We start from the raw sequence: 23,303 nt of genomic DNA, 5'->3' as shown, positions 1-23,303 counted from the left end.
TAGCTATCAGACTTTTTAACTATTTTGAACAAAATTAATTTTTCAAAAATTAGATCAGTTTTCAGGGAAGGGGCATCTGAAAAGGGAAAGGGGGATTGTTTTCCCTCTGATCACTCTTCAGCATCCCTTTAAACATGCCCTGAAATTTTTAACTTGTTACCCTTATCCGGTCCTTAGGTATTGCTGATAGGCCCTTTTAACAACCAGTTACACAAAGTGAGATTTTTTTCTGTTTGGCATCCCTCTCAGCATTTCCTTAAAGCTTATCCTTAATAGGCCTATCCTAAGCTTTTTCAGAAACCCAGGACACAACATAAACCTTTTTCCAATAAAATATCTTTTATATAGACAATGTGTAACTTGCGTAGTTTACAGCTTTTGTTCCAGGGGTCTGGGGACTTATGTAAACCTCGGAGGCATATTTATTTAACATTGGGACTGTTTTGAACAAAATTATTATCTCGAATCTTGATCAGATATCTTTGGGGGGAAAACGCGGCAGGGGAGCTGGTTGCCGTCCAATCTCTTTGGACTTTTAAATAGGACACCAGAACTTTCAGTTTTCAATCGATTGAGCCCCCTTCAAAGTTTATGCGACTACCCCTTCCATAAGAAGTGGCTCTGAAAAAAAATATAATAAGAATACATCAAATCCTTATGGCTCTTTTCTATAAGCAACGATAAAGTGTTGCCTCTGATAGTTGAATATAGCCAATCAAATTAAGCTTTATTGAAGGAAATGTTGTCATTTTTGAATATAGTGCTCATATCATAGCTAAACCACCATGTTTTTTTTTGCAAAGATGGGCTAATATTAATTTGAAAGCTTTCTTTTCAAATGACCTCTTATTTTCCTTTCGATATTAAATAAATATTAAAACCATGTTTTATGATCATCAGTTCCCCTTAACAAAGTATATCCTGCTGAAATACATATATAAAAACACAATTGTGTTTTAATAGCATGCACACAACATTTTTTAATTAAATTTTATGATTTTTTTCTCTCTAGCATAATCCAATTTTATCTCAAAAGTCAACTTAATAAAAAGTGTACCCCTCTAGGGCAGACAGGGGTATTGAACTCCATTAAACTCTCTTTCAGTTTTTAGCATAAGATATTAAAGCGAACATTGTAAGAAATGGGACAATATCAACATCCCCTATTGAGTATTTTGAGAGCAATATTGAGTTTACCTAGCTTTCGAATAGTTTCAGAATCTTGGAAATTAACACAATTTTTGCTACATTGATCGTAGGGTTCTCAGTAGGAATACAGTTTTCATACGTTGTACATTGATGTCAAAAGTCACCGCTTGTAGATTATCCCACAACCAAGGTTGTATCAAGGATTTTTTTGGAGGGAGGGGGATTACAAAAGGAATTTTTTTAAGAGGGGTAAAAAAAACTTTAAAAAACGCAATTAAAAATGTTTTTATATTCATTTTTGTTACATTTCTACGAGTAGGACAAACATTACGGGGGGGGTCTAATCTCCTCCCCCCCTGGATACGGCCTTGCTTACTACTGTCTGGACAGAAGTCTGAATTCATTAATTTTACCTGCCCAGTCTTCAACAACCTCCATATTTTCAGGATCAACTATAGTGACCCGATTCAAAAATGAGGCAGTTTCATTCAACTCTTTTTTAATAAGTTTTCTCGGGTATTTCCAGAATGCTAATAGTTTTTATTCCGAACTATATATTTTTTCACATTCACCATACTTTTAATAAAAGTTATAATGTGTTTTTAATAGACTTAAAAGGTTTCTAAATGGTTTATTTTATCATTTACGCTATAGGTCATGGTAACACTTATTATCCTTTATTTCGTAAATCAGTTTTAAACTTTAATTATTTGGCTTATCGGAGCTCATATCGTGGGGGCATGAAACGGAGCACAATTTTGCGTGGATAATCTGATATTTTTTTATTCCACGGAATGTTACATCACTTGGTTACAAGAATGAAACAAGGTTACGCAACGACCAAAGTTTCCAAGTTGCATCTCTTGGGAACAAGACAGAAATATTTCTACAACAAAATGGGTTACTGTAAGAATTTTGTTGTCGAAGTTCGAAAATAAGCAATCGAAAATTTAAAAAAAATGAATTGCAAAGGTATTTATTGCAGAATTTTAAAGTCAACATGTCAGCCTCGTCGCTAAGATGGCGTTTGTTATACTTAAGGAAAATGTGGGTAGATCCTCATCAATAGATACGTGCTTTATCTTTGATCACATAAGCAGGAAATGGGGGCTGATTTTCGCCCCATGAAATATCAAGATTTTACTATTTCACCACGAAGTACCTAGAAAGTAAAAAAAAAAATGTCCCACTGCTGAACAGTGAAATTTCTAAGGTGTTGCCCAGTGTCTTGGTGGGCTGGGGAAGACAGTAAATTAAAAATAAGTTGAAGGAAGGCTATATATTTAGTATAAATGCTATTTAGAACATACAGATAAATAAATACAGAATGTAATCAGTTTTTTGACAGGGTTAAAGATACAAATCTTATGTGTAAATCTATATTAGTATTAATATTGAATATTATTAAAAAGTTTAGAGAAAGCATATCTGTATCTCAAGTTGAAAGAAATTGTTGGTAGAATTATATAAATTTTGGTAAGAAAACTATTTTATAAATAGGAAAGTCCAGAAAGAGATGTATTTTCTCTTTGTGGACTTTCTGGACACAAAGGGTGGAGGAATATTTTCGGCCTGTAGAAACCTTGCTCGTCTTCAAAGTGTATGGTACACATCTATGATATGATTCGAAGAAAGGTAACCATCTTCTAAATCTGAAAATCTTTCAGGAATTAATAGCTCATGTCCGAAGTGAAAGAAATACATTTGAATACTCGCATGATGAGTTGTTTACATGTGACCTTTATGAAGTTAACTACAGTGTAACCAGTTACTTGGTCTGAAGGGGCGCCACCTAAAAGTAAGAATCCGGCGAAAACTTCGTTTTTCTAGTGAAAATGCGCCAAATGAGCGAATTTTTCGCTCAAAAATGCGCCCATTTTAACATTTCAATGCGCAACCCCCCAAAAAAGTGCAAAAATGGCGCTATCCCAAGAAAATTACATGGACCCCTTCACTTATTGAATTAAGGCCAGAAAATGGGGAAGGATCGGGTCAGGTATAGGAAAAGTGTTTAGGATGTAAAATAGGATTACTACTCAAAACTCATTATTCTCGAGAGTAAATATGAAAAATAAATGCGTTCTCCAACGAAAATAAAAAGCGCCATCATAACTTAAAATGATCATAGAAATCTCGTTTCTAGATTCTCCCTAAAATTTTATATATTTACCAATAGTTTGCAGATCTTTAAAGTTTATATTTGGACAGCCCCCCCCCCCTTGAACAAAATTGTTTTTTTTTTTTACCTTAGATGAATACAGTTTGACATATTGGCTTAAATTTGCAGTCACCCGATAACTTAGTGTAGGCGAATGGTAGGAATAGCCATAATGATCTATAATGAAGTTGCCAGGATTGTTCAATATAGAGTCTACTTCAATCTGGGTTGTAAAATAAAGAATAATTCCTTCACTTAATTTGTCTGACTCAATTAATTAAGAGTCCAGAAATTTTCTGTCGTTTCAGACTTTCCAACCAAGGGGGAGGGCAGATGATTCAGAAATTATGAGATTGATTCATTTATGTGTTGGGGGAGGCTGCTAAATTATTAAAAAAAGAAGGGCAAATTGCGCGGGAAATATGAAACGTTTAAATTTTTTTCAAAATTAGGTAGAGGGGTTGCATACTCTTACTTATGGCTCTTTTTATGGCACTTTTATTTTAGGTTTTTATGGCACTTTTTATTTTCGTTGGAGAACGCATTTGTTTTTCATATTTACTTTCGAGAAGGATGTGTTTTGAGTAGTAATCATATTTTATACATCCAAAGCCACTTTTCCTATACCTGACCCGATCCTTCCCCGTTTCCTTATGCACCAGCCTGATATATTTTTACGTTTTTCATCAGAACATATTCCATTGGGTGAAACACTTGGAAATAGGCTGAATATACCTGTAGTTATAGCTGATCATTCTAGGATAGACTACATAGACTACAATGTTACAGAAGAATTATTTTCGAGGTGGGTAGGGATTTAAAAATTAAAAACTTTAAAACTAATCAATTTTTTTTTAAATTCATTTTTGTTACATTTTTATGAGTCGAACAAATATTTGTTTATTATTTTTTTGTTGGGGGGGGGGGTCAAACCCGCCGTGTCTAGGGCCTGTATACGGCCTTGGAAACTCCTGGAAATTTTAAAACTCCCCTTTTTATGTCAATGACAGAGTATGTTTTGTTTTGATGGCTCCCACTTATGAACTGTATATTTCAGATGATAAGCACTTGGTGTTTCGTGGCAATTCTTTGGCAACAAAAGCCACAGAAGCTTATATGAAATTGACAGGAGAAACATATCTTCGTAATTGTTTAGCAGAAGTGCTGGGAAAACTGATTGATGACACTTCGACTAGGGACTGTGAAGTTGACCCACTCAGAGTAACATCCCAAACATATCTAATGAGACAACAGGCCAATCTGCGCTCTGCCGTGGGCCAAGTATGGAGCCATGTCTTAGACTCTGTTCCTTATTTCCCTGGGTATGTATCAAATAGGATCATCATTTACACGTTTTCTATTAGTTTTATATATTTTACGTATTGCCTTAACTACCTGGCTTGTAATTTGAATTTAAATCCATCACATTGTGTACATTGTAAGGAGGGTGATCAACATCTCGACCATTTTCTCTGGGAGTGCCTGATAATTTCTGGTTTCAGGGGGAAATATTTAATTAAGAATCATTTGTAGAAACCCAACAACGATAATTTAAGTTGGTGTGTGTATGGATCACAATTTATATAATTATCCAGTATGATCTTTCCCTATCTCACCCATTATAAAAACCCGGACCGAGGTGCGAGTGCTCCAGAGAACGTTTTTGCAGATATGAACATAAGCGGCATTAGATCTTTTCACGGGTAGACAAAGAATAATCACATACGGAACAAGTACTGACAAAACCACTTAGCCGGCTCAACTAATAAGTGGACAATAAGTGCAGAAATAAGTGGGAGGAGCTTTTTGTTCGCACCGAGAATGAAGAGCCAGAAATCATCTGCGGTAAACTTACTGGTATATTATATAAACTGTGGTATGGATAAACGTTTGGAAAGAAGGCTAAGCTTATCCGATTGGTATTTTGTCTGTAGCTTAAGTATTTTTCGCCTTGTATTCTGTGTGCTTTTCTACTTTTTTTGTTGGCAGTTTCCTTGTTTTATATGTATACATTATTTTTGTATATGCTCCCTAGGCTTTTGAAACAAGCTGGTCTGTCTAACAATCTTTCTATCTGTTTATTGAAAAGTTATTGTCAGAATTTGACGAAAAAAAACCCGACAATTCACACTAATAGTACCATTACTACTACTAAGAACGCATCACAACATAAAGCCGCCTAAGGCCAACAAGGCTGTACACACTTCTCTTCTACTCCAATTTGTTCTAACTCACTCTTTCTAACAAACAGTTCGTGGTAGCGAACCATGAGTAAAAAGTAACCAGGGCATACCGCATAATAACCGAATAATAACGTAATTTATACCGAATAATAACCGAATATCGGTTGATAACAATCTGCAGATCAGAAGAAATTTCTTTTTATGGTGAGTCCAAATTAAAAAAAAAATTAATCAAGTTTCAAAGTATGCATCAAATCTGCGAGCCTGACAATATTTACTTTATTTTCGGAGAAGGGTGAAAACACCCCCAAAGGAGCAAGGGATCTTTGTGAAAATTACACCATCAAATTTAGCACAGAACCCGGTTTGTATGGGTTTCAAGCTTCTATTTACCAAAACTTAGAATTTCGTGTCTTTTTTTTGAAAAGGTAAATCACGGGAACGAGTTTTTTTTTTATTAAATAGCACGTGGTAACGAGCTGTAAGTAAGAAGTGACTTGACCCAAAAAGCAACCGAAACTCTAAAAAAACGATTTTGATTACAATTAATACATCAATAGAATTGGCTTTTCATGCCGATTCCAAATATTTGAAATTCAATAAGTGTAATGTTACTCATCAAAAGATAGGAGCCTGAGAAAATTTGCCTGATTTTTGAAAAAGTGGGAGAACCTCCAAAACGTCAAGCGAAAAATTATACCATCAGACTCGGCATATCAGAAAACTCTGCTATAGAGGTTTCAAGCTCCTATCTAAAAAATTATGGAATTTCGTATTTTTGGTCAGAAGAAAGATCATGGATGCGTGTGTAAACTTCTATTTAAGTTCTTTCTATATGCCCTTTTATATTGGCAGATGTAATGGTTTACGTAAATTCCAAAGATAGACGATAAACGTTGGTACATGGTCTTTATTAAATAACGTGAGAATACACATAGAGAAAATAAGGTAGCACAAGAACAACTAGCTAAGACGAAGGCGAGCGATGGACTCCCATTCCAAGTAGACACTTGGCCCCGACTCACTAATATCAGAAGTCCCTATGATTTGCTGTTCACTGTCCTGAGAATAAAAATTTCACAAGATAAGTTGTGGCCCTCCCGAAAGACCCCCTAGAGAAGCTATTGTTGACATATACATTGCTAACTCTGTTAATAACGAGACACCGGGAAAAGGCTTCTCGAATTTATGTTTCAAATACTTTACAGATTCTCCCCCTTGTTTTAAGTTAAATTTCCCAAATTTGGCTTATCCCCTTCTCATTAAACCCCCAATCTTTAATTGGATTCAAAACATTCCCTTCCCAAATCATTCACTTCTCGCCTACTAACATTCTACAGCATGAACTAGTATACAATTACATAATACAAACACTACACAATACTTGCATAAGTAAAAACTTACATAGTATAAACGAACCACACCAATAACAGTAGTCGGAAACTGGATATTTTAAAACTTCATTTTTCTTTGTATACTTTAAAATAGACTTGTTCCCCATACCCCTGAATTTGATGAGGACAAGGAAATTTGGGATTATGTATAAACTTTGAATTAGGGCAAAAGGAATGACCGGGAAAGGCTAATTAATCCTGAAAATACTAGCTACAAATAAATGAAGTTGCAGAAACTCCAAAAATCAAACCATGCAGCAATGACGTTAAGATATTATTCCCAATAAAATCCTCGGGGTTTTATTGCTGCGGAACGCCTCGGTTTAGACCTATTTGGTTTTTCTTTACTAGCTTGTGGTTCAACAAATGGCAGTGCTACTGGGGATTTCTCTACATTATTATTGGTGCTACTCTCCCGGACAGTATTACTTGTAGGACTAGTATGTTTCGACAAAATAGTAGATACATTAGTCATGTCATGGTGAGTATCCCCTGTGTTTACATCCACAAATAATGGGTTGATGGTATTGGACTCCTGGACTGTTAATTCCCCGTTTTGGCTTCTTGATTCTAAGTAGGCGGTGCTTGAGTTACCTTTATTCCTTAAACTTTGTTGCTGTGCTACTGGTACATCTATACATAAAGAAATTTCTTTTAAACGCTGACCTAAACGCCCAACATCATTTAATGTCTTTTCCGATTCTTTAGTGATTGGTTTATTACTTACATACTCAGAGTACTCTGGATTTTTTTGCAAGAAATACGGAGGGGTCTTTGACTGGTTTCATTAGTCTGATGTTTACTATTCTTCTGGTACCCTTTCCGTATAGTTCCTGTAGTAGGAAAACTTGGTTTGGTTGTATTACTTTCATTATTATATATGGACCGAGAAATTTTAATTTTAACCCTTTGCATGTCATATCCTGAACATAGGTAATGTCTCCCTCTTTCAACCTTGGAATTTTTGTGTTGTTTTTATTATATTGTCCGGCCTGAACTTCTCTTGATTTTTCGATTTCCTTGCGACAAACACTATGGAGGTAGAAAAGCTGTTGGACTTGGCTAGCTGCAAATTCTTCGTAACTGTTGAAGTCGTCCCGTCGCGGTCGCAGTAACTTTAAATCAAGATAGGAAATCGGTTGTCGACCGAACATAAGTTAGAATGGTTGAAATTTTGTGGTTGATGAACTAGCGCTATTGAGTACCAGTTGAATACTTGAAATATACTCCGACCAATTAGACTTGGATTCATAACAGTAGGCCTTGCATATGTTTTTGCACGCCTTTACTCGGTTTTCACATAAACCATTCGAAAATGGGTTATAGCCACTAGAAAATCGGTGATCAATCTTGTGCTTAGCACAGAAATCCTCCACCACTTTAGAACGGTAACTTGCATGTTTATCCGTGAGCAATATATCAAATAACCCAAAATAAGAAATAATTTTTTTATTTAAAAACTTCAAAATCGACTTTGCGGGAACATTCTTTACACTCTCAAGAACAACAACTTGCGGGAAATGTTCTAGAGATATGAGTCCCTAATCAATCCCGACCTCAGATTTCGGTAATGGTCCAGCAGTGCCCTTACTCAACATGTGCCCAACCCGCGACGGATATTCACTCTGACCTCACGCTGGAGGGGGGTTTTCATGGGATTTATTTTTCCGGAGACACAACTGACAATTTCTACAAACTATATCTACTCTTTTCCCCATATTTTTGAAATTACAATAAGCCTGAAGATTTTGTAGCGTCTTTTGGCTACTTAAATGTGCACTTATTAGGGGATGTTCATGAGCTAATTTAATCGTAGTGTCAATCAGCATTTCGGGGATCATCAGTTTTGGTGTTTGTGCACATTCTAGATCTCCATTCATACTGGATTTGCAGTACAATACACCATCACTCATGAACATTCCATCGACAAGATGTTTCAACCATGGTATTTTTTCCAATTTTGTCCTTGTTTCTTCAACAAGAACTTCATCCCAAGAGGCATCAAAACCGTCCTGCGATGCATCAACCTCATCTCGCGGGACATTAAAACCAGCTCCCTTTTCCTGGGTAGACAAACCGCCCTGCGAGGCATCAGTACCATCTCGCAGTGCACCAAAACCATCCCTAGAGGCATCAGTCCCATCCCCCGGAACCTTAATACCGGCTCCCTGTGCCTGGGTAGACAAACCGCCCTGCGAGGCATCATTACCATCTCGCAGTGCAACAAAACCCTCCCGTGATGCATCAGTATCATCCCACGGGACATTAAAACCCTCTCCCTTTTCCTGGGTAGACAAACCGACCTGAGAGGCATCAGTACCATCACGCAGAGCGACAAAACCATCCCGTGAGGCATCAGTAACATCCCACGGGACCTTAAAGCCGGCTCCCTTTCCCTGGGTAGCCAAACCGCCCTGCGAGGCATCAGTACCATCTCGCAGTGCAACAAAACCATCCCGTGAGGCATTAGTACCATCCCACGGGACCTCAAAACCAGCTCCCTTTTCCTGGGTAGCTAATCAGACCTTTGACCTTTTTCTTTTCACCTCAAGATATTCAATTAAAGTTTTTAATGTGGCGTCTTCTCTTTGAAGTTTTCCCATATGTTCGTGGTCTAAACCTAAATAATTAATCTCTTTCAATTTTGCTGGTTCGGCAAAAAATTCTAACTCATCATCCGTCATTGAAAAGGGTCTAGTATCATCTACAATCTCTTTCACTGGTCGAGACAGTATGTCGGCAGCGTGGGTTTTCCCTGGTATATGGTGCCAGTGATACACGGGACTCTCTAAGACTAGCGAAGTTCTGTACAGCTTTGATGACCTATCCTTACACTTACGGGAAATGTAATTGCTTTACAGTCGATTAGAAGATGAACTTCCCTTCCCCAGATATAGTAATCAAAGTGTTTTATAGATTGTACCACACCGAATAGCTCACGTGACATGTTATCCATTTTAATAAATTCGCGCGAAAGAACTTTACTGAATGTGGAGACTAGCCTAAACCGTCCGGTGTCGTCTATCTGTAGAAGGAAACCGCCACAAGCATCACCGGATGTATCTACCGCAATCGAAAATGAAGCGTTCTCTGATAGATCAGGGAACGATAAAAATACAGAATTTGGGTTGCTTATTTCCATTTTTAACGAGTCAAAACTCACTTGTTCATCTTTTCCCCAAGACCATTTTGAATCTTTTCTGAGTAGCTTCGTTAGTGGTGCCGATAATTTTGCGTAATTCAAATAGAAGGAGCAGGTACCAATTTTTCAGCCCTAAGAAACATTTAAGTTTCGCTATATACTTGGGAGGTTGAATGGCTTTTATGGCGTCGAGTTTGTCCTTGAGCGGTGCAATGCCAGCTGGAGTCACTTCACCTCCTAATAGTTCCAGACACTCAGTGAAGAATTGGCGTTTATTCATCCACAATTTAACATTATTTTGCAAAAGCCTTTCAAACACTTTTTCAAGGTTTGCCAAATGATCATTATTGTCACCCCTACTCGCAACACAAATATCATCATAATGTCACAATATTTCCAAAAGTTTCTGTATCAAATAAAATGCTAGCCCACTGACAAAAGGCTCGAGGGGAGATATTTGACCCTTGTGGACACTTCGTAAAAGTGTACATTTTTCCTTCCGGTGAGTTAAATGCAAAATATTTTTGTGAATCTTTATTTAATTCGACATTATAATACGCATGCTTCATGTCCAAAATGGAGTATTTATTTTTGGAGCTTAATTTCTGAAGGACATTTTTGATAAGAGGCATAGGCCACGCTGAATCTTTGATCATTTTATTAATACCTCTCATGTCCCAAATTATTCTCGAGTTATCCAAATTACATTTGTGTTTTGGAGCAATCTCGCCATTTTTCGCCTTTCCAATTAGGAAAACGGGGCTACAAAATTCACTTCTTCCAGGTCTGATTACGCCAGCTTTTAACAGTGCAGCGATATGCTTGTGAAGGACGTCTTGCATGGCACGTGGTAAATTGAATGATTTTGGTTGTGGAGGTGGAACATTTGGATCAATTAGCCTACAACTTTGTATTTAAACAGGTCATTCTTTCCTATGTCATAACTATGGCGCGAAAAAATTTGTTTATATTTAACTAGAAGGCTGCGCAGTTTACCTTTCAGTAAAGGCTTACCAGTGAGATGATCTAGTTGGAAACTGTTAATAAGAGTATCATCATCCCATTCCTCCTTTTTTGACGAAATTATCTCGGTTTCTATTCTTATATCTGCCGTAGCGGCCTCAATCAATTCATTAGAAATTTCTTCAAACTCTCCTACAATCGTCCGGCGAGACAGTTTCATTACCGTGTCCCCATCATTAAAGATAGCCACCAAACTAGTATTACGAGTGACCACGTGTATTGAACATTTCAAATTGTCTACTAAATCATCTGAAGGGTAGAATAAAACTGTAGAACCGTTTACAACGTCATTACCATCTCTGGATCTAAAATTTAATTGAATTATTTTCATAGTTCCAGGGTCAACTGAAACGGCTTTTGGTAATACAACATTACCTGTGCAAAACGACTGAAAATTGCAGGGGTTATTCTGTTTAGCTGATAACCCAAATGTAATGGTATTTGTATGGAGGTTAATTGTAGAATTCAGAGGATGCAAAATGTCCCATCCGAAAATTACCTCATAATCCACATTAGGAAAAATAAAAAACTCCCTATCTAAGCTCTTCTGTCGGTTCTTGTCGGAAACACAAAGCGGAAGCATGACTTTCCCAGTAATTGGCAGTGACTCGGACCCTAGTGGTTTTATACGAGCCAACGTTGGCACACAATTCTGTCGAAATTTAGGGGAGATTCGGTTAAACAGTCTTTCACTAATTATTGACTTATGACAACCTGAATCTAAAAATGCCGAACGCTCTATATCACCGAGCTTGATCTTATGGAGCATTGGGGACTGAATTGTTATTATTTATCTTGGCAGGTAACCCAAGATAGCATAGAACTTCTTCTAGGTGTCTCTCCAGACTGTGATTGGATTGTTTGCTATTGCTAGTTAAAATATCACTGGAATCTAACATTATTTGCTCTATTGGTTTAACTTGAACGTTTAACTTAGTAGTAGGAATCTTTTGGGGTATAATTTTACTACCAACCATTTCCCCCAGTTTTGGTCGGTTCACTCGTTTCCCGGAGTAGCACTTCTACGAGTATTCGCTCTTTAGCATTGGGCTCGAATATGTCCATAGTCCTTACATAAATAGCACTGTATATTTTCATGATGCGTATCCCTCTTTTCATACGACCTATTATCCCAACAATTAACCACTGGTTGCCCTGGTTTTCCGCATGTTCAGCATTTTTGATAGCATTCGGCTCGAGTATGTCCATAAACTTTACAAAAATAGCACTGTATATTTTCATGACGCGTATCCCTCTTTTCATACGACCTATTATCCCAACAATTAACCGCTGGGTGACCTGGTTTTCCGCATGATCCGCATTTTTGATAGCATTCCGTAACGCTGTGTCTCCCCCGCAAGTAAGACACTCTTTTCTTCTCTCATCAGAATAACTATTCCTACTATGCCCACTATCGTAACTTACCTGACCATGAACAATTCCTCGCCTACGGCCTTGAAAACCTTCATCCTTGATTCCGAATTTCACCCTCGTCAGAGCAGAAAGATATTCGTCGGAAGAAGACGACGTCTCTCCTTCCCCCACTATCTGTTCTATCTGTTCATATTGTTTTGCAACCTTGTACGCATCCTCTAAACAAAAATTTCTGCGCTAGGCTCTAACAAATAGCGTTTGTAGGACGGTCTGATCCCCTCCTTGAATGCATTAAGAGCAAGTCTTCCAAGGACTAAACCGTCCTCACTGGCTTCTAAGGACACCCTACATGACCTTTCTAAGTTTTGTATCCTTTTATAGAACAGATATACCGTTTCATCCTTAAATTGAATCGTGCCTAGAAACTCTGCAACCATTTTGCCTACTGTTTTGCCTGGGGCATATACTACAAGTTATTCACGTTTTAAACTTGACAAATTCGTAATCGTGGGATCTAGATTCTCAAAAAAGGGGCGAAATAACCCATGGGCCAACAGTGACGCGGTCTGTAAGGCTCTTGAATCAGATTAATTTAACAACAACTGAAATTTTTGTAACTGCGAAACAAACTCAATTATTTTTCCGCTTTCTGCCTTTGTGAGTGGCGTTATTACTGAAAGAGGGTCAATTAGAGATCCTATTACTTGGGACTGTTGAGGCTGTTCTATTGTTGTTGGGACCCATGTCTTGATCTTTTGAAGGTAATCATAAAGTTCATCTTGATCGAAATCAGGATCATTTGGGTCAAATAAAAGAGGTGGAAATATGCCGTTTCCCCTCCACTGTTTTACAAAATCAAAAGCAACCTTTTTGTTATATCCAGTTTCCGTCGGATCGAGAATAGGAATAAAAACTGACATATTGAGATTAAAATTTGAAAAGCAGTTATTCTAAAAATTTAAATATTTGTTTTAAACACCGTTCTTTAATTACGGACGCTAAATTTTGGGCAATAACTTCACTTCTAACAACAAGGGTCCTAATAAAATTTACTGGGTTGTTTAGTCGTGGTAAATCACTTACGAAAGATATTCCTTTCCAGATCCAATTGTATTTGGTTTCAATTAAATCACTAGCGTCAAATGTAGTCACAATTGAGAATTAATTTTCGATTATCGAATTCATAATGTTAAATTTTGGTTGGAAACTGTCAAATGTAGATCACACGTCGACTGTATAAAATCAGGTAAAAAAAAACCACCAACCGTAGAATCGCTAAGTGAAGGTAGAAATCAACCGGAGACTCTCAGTTGTAGAAATTTGAATTAGTATGTAGAAGCTCTCGCGAGGAAATCCATAGTAGGCATTGTGTAACAGCCTATTTCAAAATGTTTATTTAAAAGAAAGTGTTTCTCAAGAAGGCGCTTTGAATAAAAGAAAGTTCAATAGCTCGTAACGTTTCGATGTCTTATTAATCAGTCTTTTGTAGTATTTGCAGATCAATATCACGGTCTGGTAGCGGGCGAAATACTCTTCAATATGTTGCCAGTATTTAGCGTAAGATGTCCTAAATACTTAAAACGGTCACTCAAATGTCACTTGGAGGTTTTCCACTAGTGATATATGCTCCACTAGTTTTAACCGCTTGCCACCACTCTGTAAACTTCTATTTAAGTTCTTTCTATATGCCCTTTTATATTGGCAGATGTAATGGTTTACGTAAATTCCAAAGATACACGATAAACGTTTGTGTAAGGTGTTTATTGAATAACTTGATAATACACACAGAGGAAATAAGGTAGCACAAGAACAACTAACTAAGACGCAGGCGAGCGATGGACTCCCATCCCAAGTATACACTTAGTCCTGACTGTCTAATATCAGAAGTCCCTGTGATTCGTTGTTCACTGGCTTGAGAATAAAAAGTTCACAAGATAAGCTTTGGCCCTCCCGGGAGAACCCCTAGAGAAGCTATTGTTGACATATACATTGCTAACTCTGTTAGTAACGAGACACCGGAAAAAGCCTTCTCGAATTTACGTTCCAAATACTTTACACGTGTTTATTTGTTGTTGTTGTTTTGCTTGTCTCTTTCCAGGGGTGATTGTATATAGTCAATCGTCCTAGAAGATTGGGAGAGGGCTCATTCAAACGGAAATAAAACTTTCTAGTAGACTGTTGCAGGGGCCTTGAAAGATTGGAGAGCTACTAGCTCCCCATCCCATGCCCCTTTTCCCCCAAAGACATCCGATCAAATTTTTGAGATTATCATTTGATTTAGCATAGCCAAAAGGTCCAATATATATATTATAATAACTATAATAACAGATATATAATAACTATATATCTGGGGATAACAAGCCCCCCCCCCCAAAAGCCCTGAAAAAAATGGCTTCAAGTTATGCAATTTGCTTATTGTTTGAATATCGTGTTTGTTATTTTGAAATATACGAAAATTTTTCAAGGAGGAAATTTTCCACGGGGAGAATTTTCTATGGAAGGCAAATTTTCCCAATAGCGTTTTCTGGGTTAAAATTTTACACGTAGGGTGGGGGGGCTCCTGGCATGATTTGAAAAACGCTCAGAAATAAATAATAATAACAAGTTTTTTTCTATTGAAAGCAAGGAGCAATATTTAAACAAAATAAATAGATATTATTCTTTATGTGAGGCTTCTTATATGAAAGGGGGGCTACCCTTTCCTTATCCCTCGATTTTTATGCTAAAGTTTGACTTTTTGTCTAAATTCGTTACGAACGACTCCTGAAACACAAGGGTCATTAAATTTGAATGAGAAGTAGTTTAAGGAACTTGACTTCAACGAAGCTATGACAAAAGAAAAATTAAGATTGCAGGATTATATTCAATGGATGAAGGTTGAAATTATCGGGAAGAGTAGCGAGTTAGCCTATAACTAAATTGGGGCGAAGGAGGAGCTTACGTAACTGTGCTGGTCTCAGGTGACTTGATGCTGCAATGATTTATTAGTAATAGTGGAAGCAGCAGTAGTAACTGGGTTGCTACCGCCATGGACTTATCCATGTTTACTTGGATTCTTTTACCCCTGCCACGGATATTTGAAGTGAGATAAAAAAAAAACAGGGATTTTACGTGAAATCGTGGATTTTGCCAAGGAATCACTAGGCGTACTTTTTTCGTATCAGATAAAATTGCCGTCGCTCTGAAGCAACAGAAACTGTTCTTGTGCGGGCCGAAATGGGTTTACATGGAATCACAGTTTTTGCTACTTCTAAAACCTATAACAAGATATTTGTCCCTGCTACTGCACCCGCTAAGTTAAATGGGAAATTTTCTGTATAGGAGACCAAAGTCTTGTCTAGTAATATCGAATTTATGCCTGCTATCATGAAAATCTCGCTGTAGCGAATTTTAGAGTTAGTGTTTTTTTTTTTATTTTGAGCCTTAAGTCTTTCATTTTTTAGGTTAATCTGTAATAACTAGTGATTTTTATTTCTATTTAAAGCTCATATATATAATAAACAATTTTTGATGTAGCTTGGAATTGGAATACTAGTTGCGTTTCTTTTCATCGTTTAGATTTTTCTGTCGTTTACCGTTAACGATTATGCAGTTTAGTCCAAAATCTCTAAGATAAACCACCGTAAAAATATCCTATTGGGCTTTGAGGAAAACCAGGCGTATTTCTTATTCCCATCTAAAAAAAAGAGCTAAACGGCAAAGGACAAAGTTAAACTGAGCTCCGAAGCTCAATTCGTCGTTTAGCGAAATCTGAAAATTAACGGAAAAAACGAGCGTGTCATAAGGAAAAAAAACTTCCTTTATCTGCCCCCCCCCCCAAGAAAAACACCTTTGACAGTGAGAAGCACCTTAGTCAATCAGAAGCGAGATGATAGAACCGAACCTTTTAATGGTCCAGTGGCTACTCTTGGTTCATACAGATACCGTGTCAAAATAATGAATGCGTTTCCGCTTTTAAAAGTCACGTTTCCTGGTCGAATCTGAGCTCGCAACGACGACGACATCAGATGCATTGAAAAATTCCACACACCTGGCGCCTCACAGAACACATAATCATATATCAGTCGGCAGGAAAAAATCAATTGTTTTGGTAATACGAGTGTTTTTGCGTAACGGGGATCTATCCGCCGAAAGGTTGCAGTGCGAGCGAAGCGTCACTAGTGGCCTATTTTGGTTCCCTTTGACAATGTCCTTGCCATGGATGTTTTTTTTTTCAAGGTGGCGAATGAAAATGCTTAACACTCAAGAAAGTACCGTCCAATTTATTTTCCTTTACCTTGTAACGAAATAAATTTTATCACGTGAAGAATTTCGACTTGCAGCAAGAACTTTTGGTAAAATTCCAGACCAGTTACGTTTTGCTATCTTGAAAAGTGGCTAGTTAGGAAAATGAAACTTTCAGGGATGCATCTACTGACTAAAGGATGTCCTGGAAAGGTATTTTGAAGTACTTACCTCCACTCCTTCTCCTTCTAGAGCGCAATGACCTTTAATTACCTTAAAAAATCTTTGTGTTATGAAAGTGAAACCTTGCAAAATAGATCATCTGGTTAAATAAAGTACAATAAAAGTATTTTCAGCTTCATAATTTTGCTCATTCCAAATTTATGAGGTTTCAAAGATCTGTAAATACACTTCCTAAATGTAGAAAAAAAATTAATAGGGTTCAGAATTCCACTCAAATAACAGGAATTGCATTTTCAAAACTAAAACCAGTGGAAAAGAAACTGAAAACTGAAAATTAAGGTATGATCTTGTGTATAAGGTCAAGAAGACAAATGTCAAGTAGGCAAATTTCTAAGATTTAGAAATCAGAAGAGGGTTAACGTAGAAGCTTGGCAATACCTTCCCGGAGCATGTTTCTGGTATTATATTCATTGCTGAAAGTTTTGTTTTCCTAACCTAGGATTTAATGGGAAATGGAAACTTCTTGGGAGGGTGTAAAGAGGGAGGCCTTGAATAGATTGGACGTAGCTGTGTTGGCCTCAGGCGGCTTGGTGCTGTTAGGAGTTGCTAGTACTAGTAGTAGTATATGCGTGTAGTATGCTACTTACAATGTTCTATTCCTTTAGCGGGCATTTTTAATAAAGAGCCCTCCCAAATTCACTTTATCTTTTCTTTTTGATGGAATGAAAGCTAAAATTTTTCTAGCGTAAAATAAGATTGTACTCTAATTATAATTTCATCACAGTAACAGTAAATACCGCTTATTAAATACAGTTATTTTAAAATAACACTAATTATCAATTAAAGATTGTAATCTAGAATGACTTTTGACATATGGCTAAATTTATTTTACAGTTGCAAAATTGATTATTGTTCTTCAGAACACTAATCATTATTTGTTTTATTTTGTTTGGCACTCAAACAAAAAGAATAGAAGAAAAATATGCAGTAGTAGCCCAAAACACGAAAAGAAGAAAGCAAGCGGCTTATTAAGCGATTTTCCTATTATGTCTTTTTATTTTTATTAAATAAAAAAAACAAGTTTTTTAAACTGAAAGTAAGGAGCGACATTAAAACTTAAAACGAACAGAAATTATTCCGTATAGGGAAGGGGCTTTCCCCTCCTCAACACCTTGCTCTTTACGCTAAAGTTTTTTATTGTTTTAAAAAATAAAGTTTTGAGACAGAGTCAAACTTTAGCGTAAAGAGCGAGTCGTTGAGGAGGGGAAAGCCCCTTCCATATACGGAATAATTTCTGCTCGTTTTAAGTTTTAATGTTGCTCCGTACTTTAAGTTAAAAAAATCCGCTTTTTTTATTTAATTTTTGAACGTTTTTTAATTAGTGAAGGTTTTGATTTTGGCTCACCGTGCATGAATAATTAAAATAAAATTTGTATATTAATTTTACATTAATTTAGTTTAATGGCTTTCTCGAAACTTGTTGAATTTTATTTAGGAACGTTTTTGTTAGTAATAAATATACGTAACTTACGAATTAACTTAAGTAACGAACTTCTATATTCATATATTTTTAATACGTATATTAGGGGGTTTGCCCCCTAGTCAATACCTTGCTCTTTAAGCTAAAGTTCAAATTTTGTTCCAATTCTTTAAAAATGACCCCTTAATCACAAAGGCCGTTAATTAGAATAGATAGCTCTTTTGAAAGCACTAAAAAATACTATAGCGTAAAGAGCGAGGCATTGACTTGGGGGAGAACCCCCTCATATACGTAATAATTTCTGTTTATTTGAGCCCTCCCACGATGTTCTAGGACCACTGGATCGATACGATCACCCCTGGGAAAAAAAAACAAAAAAAAAACAAATAAACACGCACCCGTGATCTTTCTTCTGGCAAAAATGCAAAATTCCACATTTTTGTTGATAGGATCTTGAAACCTCTACAATAGAGTTCTCTGATACACGGAACATGATGGCGTGATTTTCATTAAGGTTCTATAGCTTTTAGGGGGCCTTTCCCCCTTTTTTCGAAAATCAGCCAAATTTTCTCAGGCTCGTAACTTTTGTTGGATAAGATTAGACTTGATGAAAATTATATATTTGAAATAAGTATAAAAAATTCGATTCTTTTGATGTATCCATTGGTATCAAAATTCCGTTTTTTTTTAGAGTTTCGATTACTATTGAGCCAGGTGGCTCCTTACTTACAGTTCGTTACCACGAACTGTTTGACTTGGAGTTTCTAAGTTGAATTTTGAATTTGGATACAAAAATGGATTTAGAAAATTTGTCATACATTTACTTCTTTTTTTTAAATTTAAGATATCCAAATTCTAGAAAACACACTTCGAATTCACTTTTTTTTTTTTTTTTTTTTTTTTTTTTTTTTTTTTTTTTTTTTTTTTATATATAAGAAAAATAGCACTTGGAATTTTTTCAATCTACTCTTGATCTTGTAGCAACAAACAGATTTGATTTCGAATGATAATAAAAAAAAACTGTATTTAAAATATTTTTCAGGTGGTCGAATTTGAGGCACCCAAATCGTGCCGCTCGCTCCTAAAAGGGCTAATGAAAACAAGACCTATTTGGAGGCTGGTAATTTCGTAATTCCCCAAAAGATATTGGGTACAAACGAAATTATCAAATTTTGTAATGGGTAATGGACTTATCTAATCTAAAAGATGCAGCCTTAAAAGGAACCTTTGTAATAATTATAATTAATTTAGTAATTTAATTATTCAATCCAAAATAAATATGCAGGATTTTCAAATCATCTTATGCATACATCGGAATTTTCTTTTAATTTAAATAAAAGAAATTACGTCACAAATCTTTTTATTTTGCAACCTCTGTTATTGGGTAATAAAAAATTACCCAATTTCGTAATGGGCAACAAACACGTCTATTCTAAAAAATACAACCTTAAAGTGAAATTAAAATTACTAATAAACTTAAAAACTTTCAACTAATTTACTCATTCAATCCAAAATAAATATACCGTTTTTTTAAATGATTTTGCAAAAATATCTCCGTATATATTGAAGAAATAGTTCCAATCAAGCAACGTTTGTTAGGATCAATCGCGCAATAAAAGTATCACACGTCATTGTTTCGTTATATTTAACCATTGTTTTAAACCATTGTTTTAACCATTGTTTTAAACCATAGTTTTAACCATTGTTTTAACAGTCTAATGGGAATTGATCTAGATCCTAGTGCTTAAACCTAGTATGTGGAATTGTTCCTCTAAAAGTCACAAAATTACAACAGCAGCACAGGAAACGTAGTGCGGCTAAACATAATTAGACATAAATAGAACATAATGTGAAACATATAACGTGAAACGTTATGAACATGACGACAACGTGAAAATGCATAAATTGTATCTTATATTTTAGTGAGCTGCGAACCTGCTTCCACAGTTTTCGTACCCGGCTAATTCAGCTTGGCCGGACAGACCTGGGTGATCACTTAATCTCGGCATCAATTTTCCTAAGGTTCCTTTGTCCAGCAGTTCTCTCTCCAAGCCTGTTTGGAATCACTGCAGGTAATCTGTCTAGAATTCTTTTATTCTTTCCTTACTAGATTAGCAGCTAAGCTCAATTAAGTTCAGGGCTGTGGTGTGGAGTTGGAGTAACAGAAATAATGTAAGACTCTTTGGAGTCCGAGTCAGAGCTATGGAAACACATACAGGCTGGAGTCAAGCCAAATAGTACTAAAAAGTGGTAATAATAAACAAAATTAATATTGTAGGCTAAATATGGACTATAATTAGCCTACAATATTACTTTTGTGCATTTCTCTCATTAATATCAATTCATCTTGTTAATTTCTGCAGCCAATTAGCAGGAATGTTAGAGTCAAGGTTCTTACTTCTTTGAAGAATATGTATGGAGTCGGAGCAATTATGCTTAAAGTTTCAGGAGTTGGAGTCGGTGGTAAAGTGATCGATTTCACAGCCCTGATCAAGTGTGCCAAATTGAGTGTTGGGTTAGCTGTTTGAGTGTCGGACCACCTCAGAGGAATGCCAGGTGATTAGTGTCAGTGCTTGGTTTACAAGTTCTATTCCTCTTTATTACTTCAGTTTACCTCCCCCTTTAGTTCTAATTCCATTAACAAACTCTTTGTCTCAGAGTTTTAAATGAAGAGCTTCATTTAAACTCAACCATAAACTGAAAAAAAGTATACAAAACGTGAAATGCTTTGGAAGATTGGTTTCATTGGCTGTTTATTTCAGACAAAAATAAGTCAAAGTCCATGTTGCTATTTGACATGACCCAAAAGTCACTTTGAATGTTTCATACGTGTCCTTTTTTTTAGTACTGACTTATTAAGTAGTACTTCCTAGCTTATTTAGGTACTATCTAAGGACATCAAAACTAAAGATTTATTTGCTCTTTTGACGCTACTCTTTTGACTCGTCTCCCCCCAATAAAAATGCTGGAGATACGCCCCTGTTTAGGAATGTCAGAAGTTTCTTTATAGCACAGACAGAAGGTATTTAATACAGATATCCAACAATCCTATTCGTAAGAATGATGATGTATGTTTGAAGGCAGTGCTGCAGTTCCTCAAACAGAAAATTTATGTTTGGAAACATAAATTGTGTTTAATGTCGAAAATTCTCTGTTGTAGTGGAATACCAGACCGACTAAAAATAATCCTTCAGCCGGATTCCAAAGTAGATATTGGCTTCTATTATGAGATTCATTTCTCTTGAGAATATGTTGTAATAACCTTGTCGAAATTAGTGTCGTAGTAACCTAAGCTAGGAAGTACTAAACAATTGTTGATGTTTATTTGTTGGTTTTTTTTTTCGGAAGGAAAGAGTTGCTAAATTTAACTAATTAGTTTTGCTTTTTTAATTTTCGATTCAACGTTGTAACACTTAACGAAAATGTGGTACTACCCAAAAAATTTCATCATTTTGTAACAACTAGAGAGAAAAAGGGTTTTATTAAAAAAAAAAAAAACACATTAACAACGAAACCCGAAGTTTATTAAACTTGTATGGGCAGACATCACCCTTTACAAAACGCTATATACACAATTACTACCAGCCATCCTTAGCCATCCACAATTACTTCCTAGCTTATTCAGGCACTATCTAAGGACATCAAAATTCAGAGTTCTGAGTTTTATTCCCCAATAAATACAGGACAAAATACTTGTACATGTTGGAAATACATTGTTCTTTATCCTCCTAGAAAGGCTCCATGGTCACGGATACATGGGGGATATGAAAAGAATATAATATAGGCAACAACCAAAAAAGAGAACAATAGCCAAATAATATATGAGATTAAAAAGAGACCATACCTGATGCCTGGGAGTCAAAGTGCAGGGAAGACAACCATACATCATGAGAAAAAAAAACACTCAGGGAACACCAACTTCTCAGAGGAAAAGGAAAAAAAGAATAAAATACTTTTTTTTTTATTCTTAACTAAATTTTCCTTAAGAATCCTTTTAAAAAGTCCCAAATGAGTGGCATCTCTGTACTGAAGAAGGTAGAGAATTCCAAACCTGTTGACAAGCAATGAGGGGATTGAAATCTGATCGAATAGTTCGGGTAGGCCGAATGCAGATGTTATGTTAAGAACGAAGGCTATATGGAGTTGAATCAAAAATAAACACAGGACTTTTTTGAAGAGATTTTGGAAGACTCCCTAAGTTGATGAAAGACAAAAGAAGCACAAGAAAGAATGTAAATAGACTGTAGGCTTAAGAGCGGTTTTGGTGAGGAACGGTTGGTGTGCATAACTAGACGCTGTGCTTCATTATGCATGACAGAAAGTGACCGCAGGATAGAAGGAAAAGCAGGCATCCATACAATGGGGCAATGCGAAACATATGACTGGACAAGGCAGAAAAAAAGAAGATTCAGAATAGATCCAGGAAATGTGTGTTAGAGTTTTCGAATGATACCGAAACTCCGTGAGGCCTTAACCCTAATCATGGCTATATGGTTTCTAAGTGAAAGGTTCTCATCAAGCAGGATACCAAGAAACCGGACCACCCGATTCTCTGGTCTACACAAGGAGCCTTGTGAAACCTGAAGGTGTGTAAGCTGAGGGAAAGCTATACCAATTCGAGAAAAAAAAAATCTGACTTCCCAACATTCAAGGCCAAGTAATTTGTATCAAATCATGACATTTCTCTCTTGAATATTGCCACAAGGTTAGACCTGATATCACATTCCGTCTTCCCAAGGGTCCCAAGAGTGGTGTCATCAGCCAAATCAACAAGAAAATTTTCATTAGAAGTAGTATTGGAACACAAAGGAACATCAGGATGGCACGGTTTGCAGCACGCTAGGGGCCTGGTGTTTTTGACTGCCGAAATCAGATCATTAACATAAATAAGAAATAAAACAGGGCCAAGAACAGACAAGCTTAGCTAATGGTGACAGAATAGCTGACAGAATGGTACGGATAACCTTTGTAGGAATTCTTACAGGTCCTGAAG

The 23,303-nt window shown here is 36.4% G+C and overlaps 2 protein-coding genes across 8 annotated transcripts in view; one reads left to right on the top strand and one right to left on the bottom strand.

Moving 5' to 3' along the window:
• The window catches only part of LOC148956979 (ras GTPase-activating protein raskol-like), a 35,489-nt gene extending 12,585 nt beyond the window's left edge, over positions 1 to 22,904 (top strand). Inside the window, exons 2-4 of the mRNA XM_089097843.1 lie at positions 4,365 to 4,629; positions 20,234 to 20,382; positions 22,813 to 22,904. Of these exons, the coding sequence (XP_088953969.1) occupies positions 4,365 to 4,629; positions 20,234 to 20,382; positions 22,813 to 22,904 (506 nt within the window). The remainder of the gene's footprint in view (positions 1 to 4,364; positions 4,630 to 20,233; positions 20,383 to 22,812) is intronic.
• Positions 1 to 23,303, bottom strand: part of LOC148956978 (uncharacterized) — a 307,801-nt gene that overhangs the window by 122,609 nt on the left and 161,889 nt on the right. The gene's annotated exons all lie outside the window — the stretch shown is intronic.

Source organism: Artemia sp. Qi Xiang Cuo, chromosome 1 (assembly GCF_049724085.1).
Source record: "Artemia sp. Qi Xiang Cuo chromosome 1, ASM4972408v1, whole genome shotgun sequence".
In the NCBI taxonomy this organism is placed as follows: Eukaryota; Metazoa; Arthropoda; class Branchiopoda; order Anostraca; family Artemiidae; genus Artemia; species Artemia sp. Qi Xiang Cuo.
The sequence above is the reverse complement of the archived record's forward strand: the minus strand, read 5'-3'. Positions and strand labels throughout refer to the sequence as shown.